The 24,175-nt window shown below is 36.0% G+C and overlaps 1 protein-coding gene across 3 annotated transcripts in view; it reads left to right on the forward strand.

Moving 5' to 3' along the window:
- Cpr (Cytochrome P450 reductase) overlaps positions 1-23,043 on the forward strand; it is a 30,405-nt gene extending 7,362 nt beyond the window's left edge. For 2 of the 3 annotated variants that reach the window (XM_070212374.1, XM_070212371.1), the window contains exons 2-7: positions 9,997-10,185; positions 12,761-13,103; positions 19,076-19,200; positions 19,259-19,860; positions 21,837-22,485; positions 22,545-23,043. In XM_070212374.1, the coding sequence (XP_070068475.1) occupies positions 10,013-10,185; positions 12,761-13,103; positions 19,076-19,200; positions 19,259-19,860; positions 21,837-22,485; positions 22,545-22,689 (2,037 nt within the window). In that variant the 5' untranslated portion in view covers positions 9,997-10,012 and the 3' untranslated portion in view covers positions 22,690-23,043. Of the gene's footprint in view, positions 1-9,585; positions 9,742-9,996; positions 10,186-12,760; positions 13,104-19,075; positions 19,201-19,258; positions 19,861-21,836; positions 22,486-22,544 lie in introns of those variants that run through there. The other variant, XM_017138018.3, reaches the window with a different exon arrangement.
- The last annotated feature ends 1,132 nt before the right edge of the window (positions 23,044-24,175 follow it).

Below are 24,175 nucleotides of genomic sequence, written 5' to 3' on the forward strand. Positions count from 1 at the left end.
AAGGGCTTACCGACGAAAATAAGAGTTTTTGGGGGCGGTGGGAATAAATTACCCTTTCCATTGGCTGATTTGTATTCCTATTGACAACACGCGTCGAATGAGGAGTCATATGATTAAATTCTATGCTCCGTTCAAAAGTTATTTCAAAATTAAGATTTTGGGGCTCCTTTCAAAATGAAATGTTTTGTCCCTTTGCATGAAATTATTGTCCTAGGATCCTGTACTGCCTTTGTTAAATTTGGCTAAATGCTATAGTTTAAAATTTATGGAAGTCAAAAAATAGCGGTTTGGACAAAATTTTCTTTTTAAAATTACCCTTTTTTGTTTTTTTGGATTAAAAAAAGCTACATGTCCTATTCAATTTGTTTTAGTTCCTGTCATAGCGGTAACAGTTAGAAGGAAGCGTTTGTGACCTTATAAACGTATATATATTCTTGATTATAATTGCAGGCCGTCTGTCTGAACGCTGAGATCTCGGAAACAACAAAATCTGGAAAGTTGGGAATACTCACACATATTCTTGGGCTTCGTACGCAGCGCTAGTTTGTTTCAGTCGACAATAGCCTTAAACGATTTTAAAAGGTGTCTGGCAAACAACTCCTTAAAAATACAATTTTGTTATGTTTATTTACACATATTAAAATTTAGAAAACATTTTTCAAATCGGACCATTCATTAAAAAGTTATGAGCAAATAATGAATTCAAGCAGTGCAAGCAGTCGCTTTTCTGAATGTATATCTCCGTCTCCCTCGCACTTTTATCAGCTGAGTAACGAGTATATGATAGTCGGGGTACTCGACCATAGCGTACTCTCTTGTTTCGTTTTATGTCAGGGACTCAATGTGAATTTTGAGTTTAATATTTGATTTCTGTGTTAAATAGAATGAATGGAATAAAACATAATTTAAACGGCATTTCCACTTTTTTTTGGAAACGGCCATAATTTAGTGGTTCAATCTGCCTGAATTTTATACACTATGCAGTTAACATTGTTTTTTCAAAATTTTTTTCTATTGGTTCTTAATAGGAAGCAAAAAATAAATTCTGACAAATTCCTAAAATTCAGACTATTTGACTATAATAATTAATTCATTCAAAATAATTTAGTAATTCATTGAATTCTTTCCAAATATAATTGAATTGAATAAATAAAAAATGTCATGGTATGCAGGCTCAAATAGTTATTAGTATTCACACTTTTTTTTAAAACTTTTAAAAATATTAATAGCTATTCATTTTAAAATTGTGGCCAATGAATTACTTTTGTAATAAATTCATAATTTATTATTATTATTATTATTCAAAGTTTTCCGACCTTTATTTGGCAAAGTTAAGGGGTGACATTATAAGCGCAACTCGAGATATAAATAAAAAACAAGAGAGAACGCTATAGTCGGGCTCGTGTCCCGACTATCTAATACCCGTCACTCGGCTAAAGGGAGTGCAAGGGAGATGGATATATAACATTTTTTTGATAGCGTATAACTTTTTAATGAATGGTCCGATTTGAAAAATGTCTTCTACATTTCGATAGGAATAAATATGCACAACAAAATTGCGTTTATAATTCTGGGAAATCTTTAAAGGTGTGGGCGCCGGACACATTTTAGTGAGCTATTGTGGGCGTTAGAGGGGGCGTGGCACTCGGCTGAAACTTGCGCTGCGAAGGAAGCCCAAGAATATGTGTGGAAAATCTCAACCTTCTAGCTTTTGTAGTTTCCGAGATCTCAGCGTTCATACATCCAGACAGACGGACATGGCTAGATCGACTCGGCTAGTGATCCTGATCAAGAATATATATAGTTTATAGGGTCCTTCTACCTGTTACATACTTTTGTACGAATCTAATATACCCTTTTAGTCTACGAGTAACGGGTATAATAATTAAATGAAAATGTATCCAAAGAAACAACATGGTACAATTTTCGTACCAGTAACTATTATTACCCTGCTTGGTGTATTTAAAAACGCTTAGCACGGAGTCCGAGTTCTTGTCACATTGAGCTCTCACATTGATGCTCGAAAAAGCCAAAATGGCTTAGCAGGGACTTTATCTGTTCGAAAAATGTTAGCCGGCACTCGAGAAACCGGCCCTAAAGCGTTCTCTTTTGTTTTTCTTGGAATCCTTGCCTCGGTGAATTTTTCGCAAAACGCAGTTAAGGATTCGAACCGAATAAATTTTAAATTTAATTTATTTTGTATCACAGTTGTGAAAAGCACAGAACTAAGCTGTGGAGCGTAAAGTCAAAGGTTCAAATCTGCTAAAGCAGGCCATCCACAGCTCGACGAACATTTTCGCGAGCACAGGCAAGATAGAATCGTTTCTATCTTTGTCGAACAAAACGTCGAACAAATTTATATGAAATCTAAACGCGAACACTACCACCAACGATGAACACACGAACATGTTCGCCGAACAAATTCGACTGTGGATGGCCTGCTTAAGTTGGATTTGAGAAATCGTTAACAGGGAGTCCGACTTCCTGTCAAAATTAGCAGTCACATTGACGCGTAAGTAAAACAAATTTTCTTAGTAGGAATTCATCTGCACAAGAAATGCTAGCCGCCACTCGCCGTAAAATATTATTATTTTCTTGGACACCATTTTGTTTGGTTGGATTTAAGGACTAAGGGAATTCCCGTCCAGCGCGATCAATGAGTCGAATGGGTATAATTTTCACCATGGTAATCATGTCAAGTAAGGAAGTAGAACTGTCAACTAGAAATTTAGATCGCTGTGCCAATCTGAATTTCGACGAATGTTTATCAGCACTCCCTGCGCCACCGAAAATATACCAAACACAACTTACTTTTGTTCTTTACAGCATTTTGTTAAGACCGATTTCCACATTGTGATTTTCAATGCAGAGGTGTTTCCAATGGCAAATGCTGTTCTGTAATAATGAAAATCGCTAGCTAAGAAAAACAAAAGATTTAAATATTAGGTCATTGATAATTGTAATCGCATGACAGCAATATTATATATATATATGTGTAGAAACATTTGTGCATTGATGGAAGCAATTACCACGACCAGCGGCTTCGCGCTATCGCCTGTCAACGTGTGATTCGAAAGTAAATGCATTTTTTACTGTCCATATCTTTTCAAACATTTATTTTTTTACGACTTTTAAACTAACTGTTTAGACACTCTTTGAGATATACCATAAATAAAACAGTTTGAAATGCTCATGTCAGAACACACACGTTTTTCTTGATAGGTCATTTTGGTAAATTTTAGACTTCCTTACCAAAATGACCTATCACTTGAGCTGGAATGATTACGGAACAAAAATTATACTCGGTTTAACAAGCTTTTTTCTAATAATTTTTTTAGATAAGAAAAGCTCAAGTAGCGAAATTAAATTGTCAAGTCATGCTTACCGTATAAGTTCCTCGACGATCTCACCAAGTAATTCGATTGTCATCGTGGTTGGGGGATTTTTAAACGAGATTCTCAGCATTATCGCACGAAATACAAAATGAGTGTATCACCAGCTGGGCGTTTGTTTTGACTAAACCATGGATACGTTGTTTGATTAAATAAACAGCAAACCTTTAAAAACGAAGGGCGGAAAAACTACTATTAATTGACCGCAGCTGTATAATACAGCTAAGTTTTCTTTTCTTTATTTCTCTCTTACAAAGAAACTTTAAATTTTTTGAGAATGAAATCAGAAAGATATGTATTGGTACCAAGATCCCGTTTGCCTGTAATACCCCCAAAAAGTTGTTTAACTTTAATATTTTTCTCGGAATTCTTGTGTCGGGGAACTTTTTAGAGAGCCCGAAATAGAGCACTACTCTATCGTAGTGTGACATGAAATTTCTGATTTATCGAATTCAATTCCGTCGCATTCCGTCGTCAATGAATACATATTTTTTATAAAATTGTTAAATTTGACAGAATTTTTTTGCTGTCTTTTGAGGACAAATAGTTAAAATTAAAAAAAAAACAAGAGAGAACGCTATAGTCGGGTTCCCCGACTATCAGATACCCGTTACTCAGCTAAAGGAAGTGCGAAGGAGGTGGAGATAAAAACTTTGATCCGCCGTAACTTTTTAACGAATGCACTATGGGAAAAAAGTCTATTTTTTTGGCATAAACTCTAGTTTTAGGGATACAATTTAGAAATTTTGTATTTATACCAGCGGTCGGCAGCGCCCTATTAAGTGAGCATAGGGTTTTGTTCTGCCGCACATGTATAACGTAGAACAGCGGTCTGCACACACACATCGATGAGCTGCCCAGTGCAAATTACTCACACAAATATAAAACAAAATGTCAACGTATGTGTGTGCCGACCGCTGATTTATACTATTAAGATAAAGCTGTAATTTCGGTTTTTGTTGCTTTTTGAATCGGACCATTGTTTTCATCCACCGCCCACGCCGCATATTCAAATTAATTGGCAGGGATCTTAAAAAATTTGTATTTGTATTGGTAAGACGGTAAAATAATTTCGGTTTACGTTAATTTTTAAAATTTGTCAAAAAAAAAATTGGTGACATGTACAAGAAAAGTGAAATATTATCTAAGAGCAGATGCCAATTTTAGCTTTAACGGGGGTCCAGCTTCTTTATATTTGAGCAGTGTTGGGAAAGGTACTGTGTTTTTTTACCTAGGTAAGGTAAAAGGTATTGTCAAAAATAAATACCTAGGTAAGGTAAAGGTACTTAAATTTCCCAGTACCTAGGTAAAGGTAAAAGGTATTTATAAGGTATTTTTTATTTTTTATAATTTTTTTGTTTTGTTCAATGTAATCATTTAAACTTAAAATAAGACTAGTTTTCAGTTTTTAGTCGTCTTAATCAAACAATATCTTTTCATTTCATTTAAATTTAAATGTTTTAATTTTGTGCATATATTTTTAAACCACGCGGCATGAATAATTTTATGCACGTATCACTTCATTAATGTATTTATGAAACCCTCATGTACATATTTGGCGCGCAAAAATTCCGTATGTAGAAACATTGACTATATATTGTGCATATGCATGTATATGCCGTTTGTTTACGTACATACGGCATTTTTGCGCGCCAAATACACTTTGGTTTCATAAATAAATTGATGTAGTGATGGGAACATACATACGTGCACAAAATTATATAAAAAAAAACTGCGATTAGTTTTAACTTCACAAAACAAACAATAGAACGGCTGAATTATTAATGCTGCGTTCCGACTATTACAATTCTGAAACGAAACGATACAATGAAACGATACTACAGTGTCGCAGTCAGATTTGGCTATTTTAAATCAGAGCAATGTTTAATACCTATGTAAGTACCTTAATAATTCCAAAGGTATATAAAAATAAATACCTAGGTAAGGTAAAAGGTACTCAATTATTTGTATACCTAGGTAAGGTAAAAGGTACCACTAAATTGTACCTAGGTACGTACCTAGGTAAAAGTATCTAGGTATGTCCCAACACTGTATTTGAGTCCTTTGCAGCCAGGATTTTCACTTGACTTGTCCCTTTCCATGAATTCAATTTTTAAGATTAATGAAAGCCACTTAGATTGTTTTTTTATTTAAAAAATATTTTTTTTTATGTTTTTAAGTTGCTGGACTTAAGTCATTTTTTTTAAGAAACGTGCAAAAAGTTGCAAAAAATATTATTTTTGCGATATAAAGGATACATTTGGTAATAACTTTGCGTTTTTACCTTTTTGCAACTTTGTGCCATTTATAAGTTGTACACCACGAAACACAAACAAACTTGTTAGTTTTAAGCTAAAAAGATACACCTTTAAAACAGTTCACAGTTGGACAACAAGCCATAATAATTAAAACATGTAATCTAAGATACATTTATAAATACCTTTGCTACGATTTGACATGATCAGAAATAATAATCCTTTTTGTTGCTCCACAAAATAAGCACTAAAAGTTTGCAAAGCTTTTTCACTAATTAACGCACACAACAAAGTCAATCGAACAGCTGACTTTGTTCGCTTATCAACTCTATAGTGTTGTAAGTTGTGCCAAAAAAATTGACTTTTTTCCCATAGTGGAATGGTCCGATTTAAAAAATTTCTTCTACATTTCGATAGGTATTGATGCTGGCGGATTTAAGACCACCTGTAAAATGCTTGGCGGAAAGTTTCCGTGTAATTTTTTTGGAAGTTAACATAGTAACAATATTTGAATCCTTGCAGTTCTTTCGGAAGTGAGTCCTGGAACAGGTCTGGGAAATTCGATTCCGAGAGAATCTTTCAAAATCGAAAACTAGAACAGGGCCGATTAAGTGTTTTTACTTATTTTATTTTTCTATTTGAAACGAAACAATTAGGCCAGCTTGTGTTTTTAATAGATCTCAGACTAATATTGGTATACAAAATTTGTTGACACCAAGTTAAAAGTAGTTGTAACATTTCAGGCCCGGATAAAACGATAAGGAACAAGAGAGAACGCTATAGTCAGGTTGGTGTCCCGACTATCTAATACCCGTCACTCATCTTAAGGGAGTGCGAACGCTGAACTCGGGTTGGTATCCCGACTAATAATCGTAACTCAGCTAAAGGGAGTGCGAGGGAGATAGATCTATAAATTTTGATTGCGTATAACTTTTAAATGAATGGTCCGATTTGAAAAATGTCTTCTACATTTCGATAGATATAAATATACACAACAAAATTGCATTTATACTTCTCGGAAATCTTTAAAGATGTGGGCGCAGGACTCATTTTAAAATCGTTAGCGGGCGATTGTGGGCGTTAGAGGGGGCGTGGCGCTCGGCTAAAATAAACTTGCGCTGCGTAGGAAGCCAAAGAATATGTGTGGGAAATCTCAACCTTCTAGCTTTTGTAGTTTCTGAGATCTCAGCGTTCATACAGACGGACATGGCTAGATCGACTCGGCTAGTGCCCCTGATCAAGAATATATATACTTTATGGGGTCGGAAACGCTTCCTTCTAGCTGTTACATACTTTTGCACGCATCTAATATACCCTTTTACTCTACGAGTAACGGGTATAATAAGTCAGTCCTCCATATGTTTTAACACGATCTGGATGTGTTAGTGAAATGTATGTTGAGCTTTGTGTTATTTATTCAGCTACGATGAGGTTCTTTAAGAAAGTCGCAATGGGCTTCGTAAGAAAAAAAAACGGTTTCTGGGCATCCGCTCAATGCAGTTACGTCATTCTGAGGACACAGCTCACAGTGGCGTTAGGGTGACTTATAAAATTACCCAATTTGCTGTACACGTCCAATTGTTCTTACCGTTAGGGGTTCTCTTGAGTGTCGAGCACCTTCCTCAAACCGGGATCAGACGAACATCGATACTACGGTTGATTTGCATATGCTTCGCTTGGTAGCTCCCCTAGCCTGCTATGTGTTTAATATTAATTTTTTGCCATTTGTTGACCACAGCAACAAGAACTATTACGTGAGTCAAAACAAAGTACACACGCGTAGCAGCGCATTAGCAACATTAAAACATTAAGTCTAATTTGAATTCAAGGTGAATATCCATACTTTTAAGAAGCAGATCCCTCAAATCAAGTTCGAATCAAAACAAGAGAGAACGCTATAGTCGAGTTCTTGACTATCAAATACCCGTTAATCAGCTAAAGGGAGTGCGAGAGAGATGGAATTATAAAACTTTGACCGCGCATAACTTTTCAACGAACGGTCCAATTTGAAAAATTTCTTCTACCTTTCGATATGTATTGATAAAGACAACAGAGCTGCATTTTCACTTTTCCGAAATCTTTAACGGTGTGGGCGCCAGACTCCTTTTAAAATCATATAAGGCGATTGTGTGCTTTAGAGTGGCGTGGACTCGACTGAAACAAACGTGCGCTGCGTAGGAAACCCAAAAATATGTGTGGGTAATACGCACATTCTAGCTTTTGTAGTTTTCGAGATCTCAGCGTTTATCCGGACGGTCAGACAGACAGACGGACAGAGAGACGGACAGACAGACATGGCTAGATCGACTCTTGCTGAAATGCTTCCTTCTAGCTGTTACATAGGGGGACGTCAGTAGGTTGGTACACCTTTTGTTTTTAATCTGCCATTTCGACATTCATTTATGAAACTTCACGAATTAGGTACTGATCAAAAGGTTAGCCCATTAGCTAAATAAAAAACAAAATTTTGTTTCCTTGTGGAAAACAAAAAAATAATTTTTTTTGAAAAGTGCCATAAAACTACATTTTGAAAAAGAGGTCTGTAATTTGGGGCACTTTTAAAAGTCAATAATACTCACACCAAAAGTACTCCAAACTATTAGAAACTAATTATTTATGCTAATTTAATCAATTTTAGTTTTTCCGAAATTATTTCCCATCTATTTTTTAAGAACTTAGACCAAATAACAATTAAAATTAAAAGGCACTTTAAACATTCACTTTTCCCCTAATATCAAAGAAATGTATAAGGCAAAAAGCGACCTCTGTCGGGCTAAGGCCTTTTTGTATGCAAAACGGGTGTTTCAACTTACACGCTCAAAGTGACCCAACTTACACAAAATGGGTCGTATCGGGAAAAAATTAATACATTTTTTTTTTGGTGAAATATGGTACACGACTGTCACAGCTTAAATCTGGCTAGAGCCTGGCTTAAAATGTTATCCCCAAAAGTTTTGTCACTAAAAAGGACCACAAAAAAAAAATAAAAAAATTGTTTAGTGGAAAAGTTTTGACATAATTGAGTGTCCCAACTTACAGACCGTCCCAACCTACAGACCTCTCCCCTACTTTTGCACGAATACAATATACCCTTTTCCTCTAGGAGTAACGGGTATAATCAAGTGAAATAATCCGATAGAAATTGGGTATGAATTACTCAACTGCGCATATGAAATAATAGATTTTCTTTAAACTCGGGTAGCTCGTAGAGTTTAGGGGCTGTCCATACGTAATCACAATTTCGGCGAGATTTGAGATTTCCCACACATATTCTGGGGCTTCCTACGCAGCGCAAGTTTATTTCAGCCGAGCGCCACGCCCCCTCTTACGCCCACAATCGCCCACTAACGATGTTAAAATTTGCCTGGCGCCCACACTTTTAAAAATTTTCGAGAATTATAAATGCAAATTTGATGTATTTATTTATACCTATCGAAATGTAGAAGACATTTTTCAAATCGGACCATTCATTAAAAAGTTATACGCAATCAAAAAAATGTTATATATACATCTCCTTTAGCCGAGTGACGGGTATTAGATACTCGGACACCAACCCGACTATAGCGTTCTCTTTTGTAAAATTTTAAATAAATAAAATTCATACTTTTCGGACAACAAAAAAATGAATAAAATATTTTCCTAACATTTTTTAAGTTCTTAACTTTAAAAATTAATAGCGCCCCTAAATGGATACAAAAAAATTTTTAAAAAAATCGCAGATAATAACAAAGGCAAGCTCTACGAGGTACCCGAGTTTGACTTATCTTTCTACTAATTTTTGGTGGTTTTGCCTTTTATAAACACTTTTGTTACTCGATAGTTAGTTTTTGGAATGGCTTGGAAACAACTAATTTCAAACATTTTTATTCGCTTTCATCATATCTTTGGAATGGCGGCGGCGTCTGATAAGCGACTGCATAAAACCTGTTGCTGCTAACCGTCAGTAGACAGTGCTCCGTAAAGCCAAGCAGACGTTGCGTCGATATAGTAGCGAAACTAATTTATAGTTTAAATTGTAATTGCACAACTGCAAGTGCGATTGACGTGCGGTAGTCATTGGGAGTAAAACAGCAGCTACAGCAGCGGTGCTCAAGGTACAATCGATTAAAATCACATTAGATACGCGTTTTCAATGTCAGTCGCTTTTGTAAAAATCCATCTTACACCGTTACGACAAGTGCGGAAGCGGATTTGCGTTAGACTTGGACGCACCACCGATGCTCCATAAGTTCTTGCTTACGTGGAATACATTAGAGTGCGTGTCCAAAGTGCGGGCATGCAAATCGAGCTGAACAAATGTTATGCAAAGCGAAAACTAAACCGCCGTGAATTGTGTGCCCTTTTTGCAGTCATACACTTTTCGCCATGGCTAGCGAGCAAACGATTGAGGGAGCAACCGCAATCGGCGGCAGCGGTGACGAACCTTTCCTGGGCCTGCTGGACGTGGCCCTACTGGCGGTACTTATCGGAGGAGCCGCATTTTACTTTCTGCGCAGTCGCAAGAAGGAAGAGGAGCCGTCTCGAAGCTATTCCATACAGTAAGTATAATTTATTACGAAGTCTGATATAGCTAGCTAAACGGTATCTAAACTTTAAAACTATGCAATTTTTTGATAAGGCCGTTAATTAAATAAAATATTATTAAGGTATTAAATATCAAAATATACCTTGCAGAGGGTAGTATTATTTTAGTCAAATTTTGCAAACCAGTAAAGGACCTCATGAAGTATATATAATCTTGATCAGCATTTACATGGATAACTATATCCTATGGATCCCATAGAAAGGATGGGAAAGCTAATGGAAACAACTTTTAGCTTCGTTGTTATACCCGTTACTCGTTGAGTAAAATGGTATATTGTATTCGTGCAAAGGTATGTAACAGGGACAAGGAAGCGTTTCCGAAACTATAAAGTATATGGGCGGTTCTTTTACAAACCGAACACCTTTTATTGGCTCACATTTTTGATTTGCCTGAAACTTTTTTTACACGTACTATTCGGAAAATAAGTAAACACGTGTATCAGGATTTGACCAAAAAAAAATAATTTTCCTAGTTAGAATTTTTTTAAGTGTGCCAAAAATTGTCAAGTTTGAAAAAGTACCCTCTCATTGAAAATCTGTATCTCCGGTTATATGAATCCAATTGACTTCATGTCTTTTGCATTAATTCCTCTAAAACCACTCCTTTCAAAATAAAATTTCTTAAAAAAATTTTTTTTTATTTCTTAAAAATAAAAACAAATTAAGATTTAAAAAAATTTTTTAACTATTGCCCCCACAAAAAAAAATTTTTTTTTTTATTTTAATACTTGCGCCATATTGTTAGTTACAATCGGTTTTTGTAAAAAGTTGGAGCCACTTTTAGTTTTTAAAATATCGAATTTGTTTTAGCAAGGCCTCGGCTTTTTTCTATGAAAAAACGTCGCAGCAAGTAGATCTACTCTCTCACTCTTATCGGATCCTAATGGAATTTATGTTTTTTCATTGTTTACTAGTCCTTTAACAATTGATAATGATTAAAAGTTAAGTTTTAAGTTTTTTGACAATTCTGAATGACAAAAAGTATAAAGTCATTTTTTAATCAATTAAAAACTTACAACTATTTATTTAACCGTCTATTTAATAAACAATAATTTTAAATTTATTTTATTTATTATTTTTTTATATTATGTAATTTATTAAACATTTTTAAATATTTTTTTTTAAAGTTTTTAAAAATATTTATTTAATAAAAATAAAAAATTATAAAATTTAATTAATTTTTTTTTTTAATTTAAAAATAAATATTTTAAAATGTTTAATAAATTACATAATATAAAAAAATAATAAATAAAATAAATTTAAAATTATTGTTTATTAAATAGACGGTTAAATAAATAGTTGTAGGTTTTTAATTGATTAAAAAATGACTTTTTACTTTTTGTCATTCAGAATTGTCAAAAAACTTAAAACTTAACTTTAAATCATTAACAATTGTTAAAGGACTAGTAAACAATGAAAAAACATAAATTCCATTAGGATCCGATAAGAGTGAGAGAGTAGATCTACTTGCTGCGACGTTTTTTCATAGAAAAAAGCCGAGGCCTTGCTAAAACAAATTCGATATTTTAAAAACTAAAAGTGGCTCCAACTCTTTACAAAAACCGATTGTAACTAACAATATGGCGCAGGTATTAAAATACAAAAAAAATTTTTTTTTTGTGGGGGCAATAGTTAAAAAATTTTTTTAAATCTTAATTTGTTTTTATTTTTAAGAAATTAAAAAAAAAATTTTTTTAAGAAATTTTATTTTGAAAGGAGAGGTTTTAGAGGAATTAATGCAAAAGACATGAAGTCAATTGGATTCATATAACCGGAGATACAGATTTTCAATGAGAGGGTACTTTTTGGCGCAGGTATTAAAATACAAAAAAATTTTTTTTTTGTGGGGGCAATAGTTAAAAAATTTTTTTAAATCTTAATTTGTTTTTATTTTTAAGAAATTAAAAAAAAAATTTTTTTAAGAAATTTTATTTTGAAAGGAGAGGTTTTAGAGGAATTAATGCAAAAGACATGAAGTCAATTGGATTCATATAACCGGAGATACAGATTTTCAATGAGAGGGTACTTTTTCAAATTTGACAATTTTTGGCACACTTAAAAAAATTCTAACTAGGAAAATAATTTTTTTTCGGTCAAATCCTGATACACGTGTTTACTTATTTTCCGAATAGTACGTGTAAAAAAAGTTTCAGGCAAATCTAAAATGTGACATTTTTTTTTTGGCCAAATCTGTTCGGTTTGTAAAAGAACGGCCCATATGTATTCTTTACCTGGGTCACCAGCCGAATTGATATAGCCATGTCTGCCTGTCTGTCTGTCTGTCCGTATGAAAGCTAAGATCTCGGAAACTACAAAAGCTAGAAAGCTGTAAAGATTTCGGAGAAGTATGGCTAGATCGACTCGGCTAGTGACCCTGATCAACAATATAAATACTTTGTAGGGTCGGAAAAGCTTTCTTCTCCCTGTTACATACTTTTACACGAATACAATAAACCCTTTTACTCTACCTTTTTCTGTTGTTACTTTTGAAGGGCTACAATTTGTAATGAATTTATATGTTTTATTAAGGCCAACCACAGTGTGCACCACCAGTGCGGCGGACAACTCATTCATCAAGAAACTTAAAGCTTCCGGACGTAGCTTAGTTGTGTTTTATGGCTCGCAGACTGGAACTGGTGAAGAGTTCGCCGGCCGCCTGGCCAAGGAGGGTATTCGTTACCGTCTGAAGGGCATGGTTGCCGATCCCGAAGAATGCGATATGGAGGAGCTGCTCCAGCTTAAAGACATTTCTAACTCCTTGGCAGTATTTTGCCTGGCTACCTACGGCGAGGGGGATCCCACGGACAATGCCATGGAGTTTTACGAGTGGATAACAAACGGCGATGTCGACCTGACCGGGCTAAATTATGCGGTGAGTACCAGTGTTATCACTGGATTTGTCGTTATCTGACAAAAATAATAACACAAGCCCCATTGGGCAAACGTCGACTCCTTTATTCCTATCTAGCAACGAGTTGTTGATAACTGATATTTTAGCCTCTTATCAAAGTTTCGTTTTTTTCCGTATTAGAGCCGTTAAAGTGTTTGTTGCGTTTTGGTTTAGCTAATGATAAGAAACATTCAAAATTACATTGGCCAAACTTTGTAAGCACGTTTGGTTATCGTTGTATGATATCATAATGTAAAAATATATAAGATATTACACAGCTCAGCAGTATTTTTGGGGGAGGCAAAGGTAATATAGACTTTAGATGTGTAACGCTTATACCAAGGAATAAACTCCAATTTTTATACCCTTGTAGAGGGTATTATAATTTCAGTCAGATGTTTGCAACGCAGTGAAGGAGACGTTTCCGACCACATAAAGTATATATATTCTTGATCAGCATCAATAGCCGAGTCCATCTAGCCATGTCCGTCTGTCCGTTTATATGCGAACTAGTCTCTCAGTTTTAAAGCCATCGCGATGAAACTTTCCCGAAAGTCTTCTTTCTATTGCAGGTAGTACTTATGTCGGAGCGAGCCGGATCGGACCACTATATCTTAAGGCTCCCATATGAATATTGAAACAAATATAAGAAAACCCTGCAGGAAACGGAATCAGTTTTGGACTATTAAAATACTAGTTGGGTCAAGAAGGTTAACTAGTTCAAGTTATGTCCATTTCCTTGTAACGAAGTGGTCCATTTTTCATATGCTTGTCGTCGGAAACAACTAGTCCATTTGCTACTAGTTTTGAACCAGTGACTGTTAACCAATTTACGTTTACAGGTGTTAAACTACACTGAAAAAAATATTTTCACGAAAAAACTAAAAATTAATATCTAAACCATCAAGTGATTGGATTTCACTCGTACTTGACGATGCCTAACTTGACGCTCTCCTAATTTAGTATCCAATTAACAGGCGCGGTCCTTAGAGAATTTCTGATAATTATCATGTAATCAAATACAGCAAATGATAATTAAATGGAATTAAAACAAACTTACTTTTTTTGAGGCAAGTCGCCCTCTCTAGGACTTGAACCCGGGACCTTTGGATTTGTAGACACACTAACTGATTGAGCCATACACGCATCACATTTTGTAATGCCCTAACAAGGTTTATGAATTTTAGTGTGACATAATTCAAAAACAGTGATTTTTCACATATATATTGCCTTGGACAGATTAAACAAAGTTTAAAATAAAACTAAATCATCACCTAGCAAACAAAAAAGAAAAAAAAATGTACAGAGACTGGGAATTGAACCGAGGGCCTCGAGTGTTTGATTTGTTTAGTGTTAAATTTCCCAAGACATTTACACTCTAGGCTATATTTTTGGATCATATGTGTTTCATTTGCAACCAGTTAAATTCCAGTTGCATTTTAACTAGACCCTAACATGTATTTGTTCTACCAGTTAAATATTTTTAAGGTTTTTTTTGTCAGAAAGGTACCAGTCCGAGACAAGTTTCTTTTTTACTAGTTTTGTATTAATCATTTTTTCGACTAGCACAAATTTTCTAGACCCTGTGTAGTCCAAATGCATTCAGACAAATTCCGGTTGCTTTATATTAGTTGTATAACTAGTTGTTTTTCAGACTAGTTCGCATTTTTCCTGCAGGGAATTCATTGTAACTTTGTAGGAAGTAGGCGTTTTGAATCTTGACTACTTATGTATTAAGAAAATTGAAACTGCACCGAGTGAGCTATCTGAGTGAGTTATCTACAAGGGTATATAAGCTTCGGCTGGCCGAAGGTAGCTTCCTTTCTTGTTTTTTGTAAATTTTCGATGTGGATTTTTGATCACCTTAGTGTGTGTTGTCCGTTAGATTCTTTTGTTGTGTTACTGTATAATTTCGTGCACTCTTATGCCAAAAAGGGGTCAATGTCGTATCTGCCTAACGTGCCGTATCAATGCTTTGTGGGCTAGGGGTCTAGTCACTTAACTGTATATCTTGTCGGTCTGAGTTAAGCTCGAACTGAAAACAATTTCTAAAATAATTATAATTATAATAATTATGTCTTTCCCATTTCTTTCCACTTTTAAATTTATCAAAAGAAACTTAAATTAAAAAATAAAAAGTGGATTGGAACCTTGAGCGTATTTCACGCGCGCCACAAGCTTCATCAATCCGCATCAATCAATTATATGATGGACGTTGATGCACTACGAGCAGTACAAACAAGTGGCCCAACGATACCAAGCACGTGCTTGTTACGCGCGGGACCCTTTATCAATTAGGACAAAAATGCGAGTTCGCGGGGAAAATACGTGAAACAAATAGAGACAGGACACATTAAGATTATAATGGCTAAAGCTAAGATTGCAGCAAATGAGATAATATTTTGGCTTTTAATATAGCGTTAGATGTTGAAGTGCATATTAAATGATAAAGATTGTTATAATTTGTACATAGAAAGCGAAAGGGCTCATTCAGAGTAAAATTTGATGTACATCGAGGCAAATTAAGAGGGTAATAATTTCGTGTTAGTCTAACGGGAACATTAAAAGTTAAACGGTTTACCAGTTCTACAGAATCGATATCACCTGTTATAGGATTGTGCATAAAAATAGTACCAAGCATTATTCTACGGTTTTCAAGTGTAGGTAAATTAAGCAATAGTAATCTACTCTGGTAGGGAGGTAGCCTTACGTTTTGATCCCAGTTCAAACTATGAAGGGCAAAAAGGAGAAATTTTTTTTGAACCGACTCAATACGGTCGATGTGCACTTGATATTGTGGACTCCAAACTGAAGAACAATATTTCAAAATAGGACGGACAAGGGAGGTAAATAATAATCTGGTTGTATAAGGGTCATCAAATTCCTTTGACCAACGCTTTATAAACCCAAAAACACTCATAGCTTTATTGACAGTGGCCATTATGTGGCAATCAAATTTAAGTTTTGGGTCGAGAAGAACACCTAAGTCGTTAACTGAATATATACGGTCGAGTGGTGTATTTTGAAGAGAATAACTAACAAACGTAGGAGTAGCCCTATAAAAAGTCATAACGTTGCATTTAAGGCAGTTCAAATTTAAAAGGTTGTACTCACACCATCCCTGAAAAGAATCAATAACTGACTGTAAGTTGAAACCTGACCCTATATCTTTATACGATAAACAAAGCTTTACATTATCAGCGTACATTAGTACACGAGAATGTGCTACGATAGTGTAAACAGCAAAGGGCCTAAATGACTACCTTGAGGAACTCCAGATGTCACGTAAATCATCTTAAAAACAGCGCTCTTAAATATAACCCTCTTAGGTAAAAATCATTTTCATCAAATACGACAAATGAGAAAAGGTTTAATTAAAATTGGAAGAATTTTGGAAGCCCAGAATGTCGGGAGCAAGAGCGCAATTAACAGAGGGAGAGAAGTAAAGTAACGTCACTCTATAAATAGATTACATACATGAGTCTTAATTTGTAATAGTTTCGCTAGAAGTGGATGTGCTGGTTACACATCTTAGTGTTTTTTAGTCTTTGGTAGAGACCTATGGGCACTAAGCTGTGTAAATTTACACGTATTAAGGATATCTGGATTCTTAATTTTGATTTTAATGGGTGGTATTTAAGAAATAACAACATTTAATGTTTTGACTTAATATATCATGGAGAGTCGGTACCCAATTGTTCATTATATCTCAATCAATCAAAAGTAATTAGCATTTATGTAATCTGTCTAGCTCTATTCACAAGAAATTTAAAATTGTGAACAGACTTAAAAAAATATAAGGAAACATTTTTTACATGCATTCAAAGAAGTCTTCTTCTGACTTTTTAAGCTGCCAACCACCATTGAGATAGACTTTTAATAGTAATACTTACCCTAAGAACATGCAATTCCATGATGCTTGGCACCTACTGACACCTAAATTAAAAGTTAATTAAAGATACTCTGTTTACCAGCGATGCCGCCGCCTAGCGGAAAGGAGTGGTATCAACGGCCGTGTAAGACATAAATGTGGGCGCTATAAGGGGGTTTGTGTGTGTTACAGTTTTAGAGTGGGGTGGAATCGTGGTGAATCGCAAGAATCCTCAAAATCTGCATGGTTAGTACCAACTTTCTAGCTTTTATAGTTTCCAAGGTCTCAGCGTTGGCTACATGGACTCCGCTAGTGATCCTGACCAAAATTAGACATTAAACTTTAAAAAAGTTTATTTTTGTTTTTTTTTTAGGTAGGGTCTTTGGCACCAAAAAATCGACTAACTGCGATTTTTTCTATAAAAACTGGTTGGATGGATTGAATACAAACCTTTTGTATATTATTATGATCGGATTTACATTTTGCGGGGTTTTTTATGCAGAAAAATATGCGACAAATTTGAAAACGATCGGTTAAGCCGTTTAGAAATGCCGATGAACACGGACTTTCAAAACGTGGTTTCGAGAAAAACGCACTTAAAGATGCACTTACGTACCTAAAGTCTTGTTTTCAGCAAAGTTCTTGTACTAGTTTTAGCATAACTTCTAAAGTTTTTGTCCGATTGACTTAAAATTATAATCCTAAGATGTTAATCTACAAAAAACAATTTAAAAAAAAAATCGACATTTTTTTTTTTGCAAGACCTTAAATTCCTCTTAATTTTCCACCAAATACGAAATCGGTCGGTCAAGCCGTTTTTTATATATCGTGGTTATCAGTTGAAAAACGTGATTTGAAAGTTCAAGTTCTCTTGACGCTATGCCAGTCAATTGTTTTCAGCGTTGTAACTTCTTAGCCTCATATTTTACAAGATGTTGTGATGGAAGCATAAATGCAAATCTGTGGAGTAACATGCTCATCAATAAAATTTAACAAGAGAGAACGCTATAGTCGAGTTCCTCGACTATTAAATACCCGTTACTCAGCTTAACAACTTGAATATAAATATGCCTTCTTGTATATTTTTCGCGCGCTCCATTTCAAAAAATTTACATTTTGCATTCACATATTCCAAATTAGAGTGACCAGCTTTTTTCCAGCACCAGCAGGAGTGTTGAACACGCGGCGACGGCGCCATCTATGGCACGGAATTGGTACTGTTTGTACACAAAACTGTGGGCGCCACGGCTTTTTGCGGTTTGTGGGCGTTAAAGGGGGCGTGGCACCATGATAAAATAAACTTGCGCTGCGTAGGAAGCCCAAGAATATGTGTAGAAAATCCCAACCTTCTAGCTTTTGTAGTTTCCGAGATCTCAGCGTTCATACAGACAGACAGACAGACGGACAGACGGACAGACAAACGGACAGACGGACAGACAGACGGACAGACAGACGGACATGGCTAGATCGACTCGGCTAGTGATCCTGATTTAAAATATATAAACTTTATAGGGTCGGAAACGCTTCCTTCTAAATGTTACATACTTTTTCTTGAATACAATATACCCTTTTCCTCTACGTGTAACGGGTATAAAAACAATGTTTTTCAAGTACCGGCAAGCTCAGAATTTCGTTCTTCGGGCTCGCGTGTTGCAGCAGTCGGCACTTGAATGGGAGCCATCACGGAGCACTTTTATCTGGTTTTTGAACCACAATGTGCTTGATCCGGTCAAATAATTTACTATTTCCAAAATTACTTCATGCCGTAATCTAGCTAAGGTCAGTCGGAATATGCAGAATATGATAACTATATCTTCTTTTTTTCTCAACCGGTTCAAAAGGATGCCAAGTTTGCTAGGAATTTTGAATAATTTACGTAATAAAACAGATTTGTTAAGAAATACGGAATGGGAGGTAATATGTACATATGTATATATGTATTTGTGCTAGTCAAGTTTAAATGTAGCCAAAATGAACAAAATAATAGTGATAATAACCAAATATAACCCAATATTTAAGTGCCAATATAGAAGTATCTTTTCCAGACTAGTGTATATGTGTATATTTTTTCATCCTATGATAGGTCTTTGGCTTGGGAAACAAGACATACGAACACTATAACAAGGTGGCCATCTACGTGGACAAGCGGCTGGAGGAGTTGGGCGCTAATAGAGTCTTTGAACTAGGACTGGGTGATGATGATGCCAAGTAAGTACATAAGTGGTAGCTGTATTAAGGCCGTGCTCACTATTTCAATTCATGGCAGCATCGAGGATGACTTTATCACGTGGAAGGACCGCTTCTGGCCTTCTGTGTGCGACCACTTTGGCATCGAGGACGGCGGCGAAGAAGTGCTCATCCGTCAGTACCGTTTGCTGGAACAGCCGGAAGTACAGCCTGACCGCATCTACACGGGAGAGATTGCCCGACTGCATTCTGTGCAGAACCAGCGCCCGCCCTTTGACGCCAAGAATCCCTTCCTGGCACCCATCAAGGTAAACCGCGAGCTGCACAAGGGCGGCGGCCGCTCCTGCATGCACATAGAATTGAGTATCGATGGTTCAAAAATGCGGTACGACGCTGGCGATCACGTAGCCATGTACCCCGTTAACGACAAGAGCTTAGTGGAGAAGCTCGGCCAGCTGTGCAACGCCAACCTAGACACTGTCTTCTCTCTGATAAACACGGATACTGACAGCAGCAAAAAGCACCCATTCCCTTGTCCTACCACCTACCGCACTGCACTAACACACTATTTGGAGATAACTGCCATACCCCGAACGCATATTCTGAAAGAGCTCGCTGAGTATTGTACTGACGACAAGGAGAAGGAGCTTCTGCGCAACATGGCCTCCATCAGTCCGGAAGGTAATATATAATACATATATAAATCTATATATAAATACATATTTTTCGTTGGTCGCCCAGCGGTTTCCCATACAAAACGACAAAAAGACCCTCATTGACAGCTGCAGTCGGCTGACGCTACGCGCATGTGTTGACCAGCCAATTTTCACGAGCAAGCCGTTTTTGTATTGAAAACCGCTGTGCGCCCACCGAAAAATGGGTATTGCGAAAAACCTTTTACCAGGCCCCTCTTTTTTTTTGTATCTTCTTCATGATGAATTAAACTTCATTTTTAAATGGTTTTGAACTCAGTAGCTGGTGAAGAACACTGAAAAAAATGTTTGTTATTGTAATATTTTTTTATGAAAAGCTATCACAATTCTTGGTCGATTAGTGAAAACATCATAAAGATATCTCCAACCGTTCCGAAGATATAACGGGTGTTTTTTTAGAGGTATAAAACTCCAAGTTGCAATAAAACAACGATGGATTATTCGATTGACATGAATTTTTTTTATTCGAAAGAAAATACAGACCGACAAAATGTGACATGGTTCGGTGTCCAGGCCTGCCACCATTTTATTGCGATAAATGAGGGTTTTCTAAGCATAAGTTGCCACTACGCCTGTAGCCCATCAGCTCTGGTATTTGCGGTATCTTTAATTTAAGAAAATCACAAATTTTCTTCGTCTTTTTGAATATATCTTCAAGAGTGGTCAACCAATTTTGGTAATCTTTTCGGAATTAAATAGTTACATGTCTCTTATATACGGTCGTTTTGGAAAATTCAATCAAACTGAACCACAAGAAAAGGTGGGCGCATTCAAAATTTTAAAGTCACAGCACTGTTTAAAAATCTTCATTTGTGAACAGCGTTTAAAAATTAAATAAAAATATTTTCTTCTACAATGCATTTTTGATCCGAAGACACCTTATGTCCCTAATTTTTAGGACACTCATCAGGTTTTTGTGAATTGTTTTGTCTGTCTGTCCGTATAACCGCTGCTATCTCGGAAACTATAAAAGCTAGAAGATTGGCATTTTGCATGCAGATTCTAGGAGTTCCTACGCAGGGCAAGTTTGTTTCAAAAAGGTGACACGCCGCCTACAGTTTTGATACTATTATGAAAATTGTGAGTGATTTGTATTTGTTATGCCAAGACCTATCGATTGGCATTATAAAAGTTTGCAACAATTTTAAATTTGGCGCGGCGATAGCCATCTAGCTGGTGGAACCACTGACATTGCAAGGCGGAATCGCTGCTGGTGCTGGAAAGGAGCAGCCAGCTCTTAAAAACCCCTTAATTCAAATGGATTACACTATGCAGCATCAACAATTTACCTCGATGGATTTTTGGATTCGTTACGAATTCCCAAGTTGAACTGCGTTTTCCAAAAAGTTCCCGACGCAAGGATTCTTAGCAAAATGACCTCAAAGTTCCAAAAATGCTGAAACTGGCCAACTTTCCGGAGCTCTCAGAGGCAAACGGATTCATGGTTTGATTCGATGTTAAAGTTTCTTAAAAGATACATTCTTTATCTTTCAAACCCTATACTTAGAATAATTTTACGAGTTTTATTAAGGGAGAAACAAATTTAAGAAAACATAGTCAAAAAACATAAAAGCATACTGCTGCGGTCAAAATAGTAGTAGTTTTGCCGTCCTGTGTTTTTAAAAGTTTGTTGTAGTCACTTTTCTTATCCAAGTAGTCTAATAGTACAATTATTATCAATACAATATTATCAAGAGAAGATAAATTACAACATCAAACCTTTAAAAACACAGGACCGCAACACTACTACTATTTTGACCGCAGACTATAACATTCGCTCTTGCTTTTTTTTACGTTCACCCAAATTTCTTCCTCTATCCTCTCCTGACGTAAGCTGCGACTTGGCAATACGTGGACTGCCGTCCACAGTGATATGTGTATAAATTTAATAGCGGTATACATCAATGGTTAATTTATATTGACAACAACATTTACATTTTGCAGGAAAAGAGAAGTACCAGAGCTGGATCCAAGACGCTTGCCGCAACGTTGTCCACATTTTAGAAGACATCAAGTCCTGCCGGCCTCCGATCGACCACGTTTGTGAGCTGCTGCCACGTTTACAGCCCCGTTACTATTCCATATCATCGTCTGCTAAAATGCATCCCACTGATGTGCATGTTACAGCCGTGCTCGTTGAATACAAGACTCCAACAGGACGTATCAACAAGGGAGTGGCCACCACATATCTTAAGAGCAAGCAACCCCAGAGCGGTGAGGAGGTTAAGGTGCCGGTATTTATCCGAAAGTCGCAGTTCCGTCTACCTACGAAGTCTGAGACGCCTATCATAATGGTGGGTCCGGGCACAGGCTTGGCCCCCTTCAGAGGTTTCATTCAAGAGCGACAGTTTTTGCGCGATGAGGGCAAGACCGTGGGCGATTCGATCCTATACTTTGGCTGTCGTAAGCGCAGCGAGGACTACATCTACGAAACCGAATTAGAGGATTGGGTTAGAAAGGGCACACTTAACCTGAAGGCCGCCTTTTCCCGTGACCAGGCAAAAAAGGTCTATGTACAGCATCTGCTTGAACAGGATGCAGACCTAATTTGGAACGTGATTGGCGAAAACAAAGGGCATTTCTACATATGCGGGTAAGTTGTTTAAAAGCTGGGATCTATACAGTAGTATATTATCTACTTTTCCTATATAGTGATGCGAAGAACATGGCGGTGGACGTTAGGAACATTTTAATGAAAATATTATCCACTAAGGGAAACATGAGCGAGGCAGACGCCGTGCAGTATATCAAAAAGATGGAGGCTCAGAAGCGCTACTCGGCCGATGTCTGGAGCTAATCAAAAAGTGTAAAGTTTTCTAGTTCATTAGCTATGTATGTAAGTGAAATTTTTGGTTTGGGAACTTCTTGCTGCAGTTCAACAAACGAATGAGTAATGATTAAGTATACTTAGTTAAAATGAACATAGTTTCTCCCTGGACTGTTTAAGGCGACAAACTACGACGGAATCTAAGTAATGAAATAAGCGGAGTAACAACATATCGATTTAAGTAGCAAGTGCATATTAATTTGAGTCTTTTATGAGCATTTTATTTTTGTTTCTCTTGGTGATTTTAATACAAATACGAAACATGTGCAATTTAAAAAATGTCACTACAACTGTATTTTTATAAATAAAAGAAATTACGTTCAACTTGTTTAATAATATGACTACATATCGGCAATTCTCTGCTGTCGCACGCGACGGTCGTACGCTTTGCAGGTGAAAACAACTATCTTCCAGTACTTCTTTTCTTTTGGCACTAGGCTCAAATTAAAGGTCTTGATTATCACTAAAATATGTGCTAGGGCTGACTTTGGAACATTTTTCGTTTTTAAGATATGTAAAAAAAAATACATTCGCACGCGACACCAATAGAAGGAATATTTTAATGCAGTTTATTTCATAGTGTTCCTTGATCTTTCTTCTTTAAAATGTATTTGGTTTGAATTCAAAATATTGAGTGGTTAATTTTTTATTGTTATTGAAGTGACTGTCACACGTTACATGTCGCACGCGACAGTTTTTTCCGTCATTTTCTTAGGTGGTTTTTCTGCAACCTTAACGTCAAAAAAAAACAGTTTAGGGACCACTTTAAAAAATATTGTCCTGGAAAATTATCCAAGGATACTCAAATTACTTAGCTTAGTTAAGGATCCATCTAACTAGAATCAAATATCAGTGCAAAATCATATAGAAATATGTTGTTTTCAAGTTTTACGCTTTTTGGCTTGGTTGACATCCTCAGAGAATTGCCCATATCTAAAATACTAAATTATCCGCCGCGGTTTAGTCCGCATTTACGATATTTTTTAACAGTGGTTAAAAGAGTTAAACAATATTTTGTCTCCATAAAAACAAAAAAAAAACAATGGAAACAATGGTTTTAGTACCGCGGATCTATAGACTATCCGGGATGTCGCGAAACAAAAATGTATTTATACACTTTGAAGGATTTTTTTAATAATCAGCTAAATAAATGTATTTGAAAATTATAATTAGTTTTCACCACTTTAAGGGAATTAATTATTACTTGTACATAACGATTTGATCTACTCAATGTTTACAAACATAATTATACACGTTAATCGTAGAGTAAAAGGGTATATTGTATTCGTGCAAAAGTATGTAACAGCTAAAAGGAAGCGTTTCCGACACCATAAAGTATATATATTCGTGATCAGTGTCACTAGCCATGTCCGTTTGTCCGTCTGTACACAACAAAATTGAAATTTCGGAAATCTTTAAAGGTGTTGGTCTCAGACACCTTTTAAAATCGTTAGTG

The sequence above is a fragment of the Drosophila takahashii genome, chromosome 2L, assembly GCF_030179915.1.
Source record: "Drosophila takahashii strain IR98-3 E-12201 chromosome 2L, DtakHiC1v2, whole genome shotgun sequence".
Taxonomy (NCBI): Eukaryota; Metazoa; Arthropoda; class Insecta; order Diptera; family Drosophilidae; genus Drosophila; species Drosophila takahashii.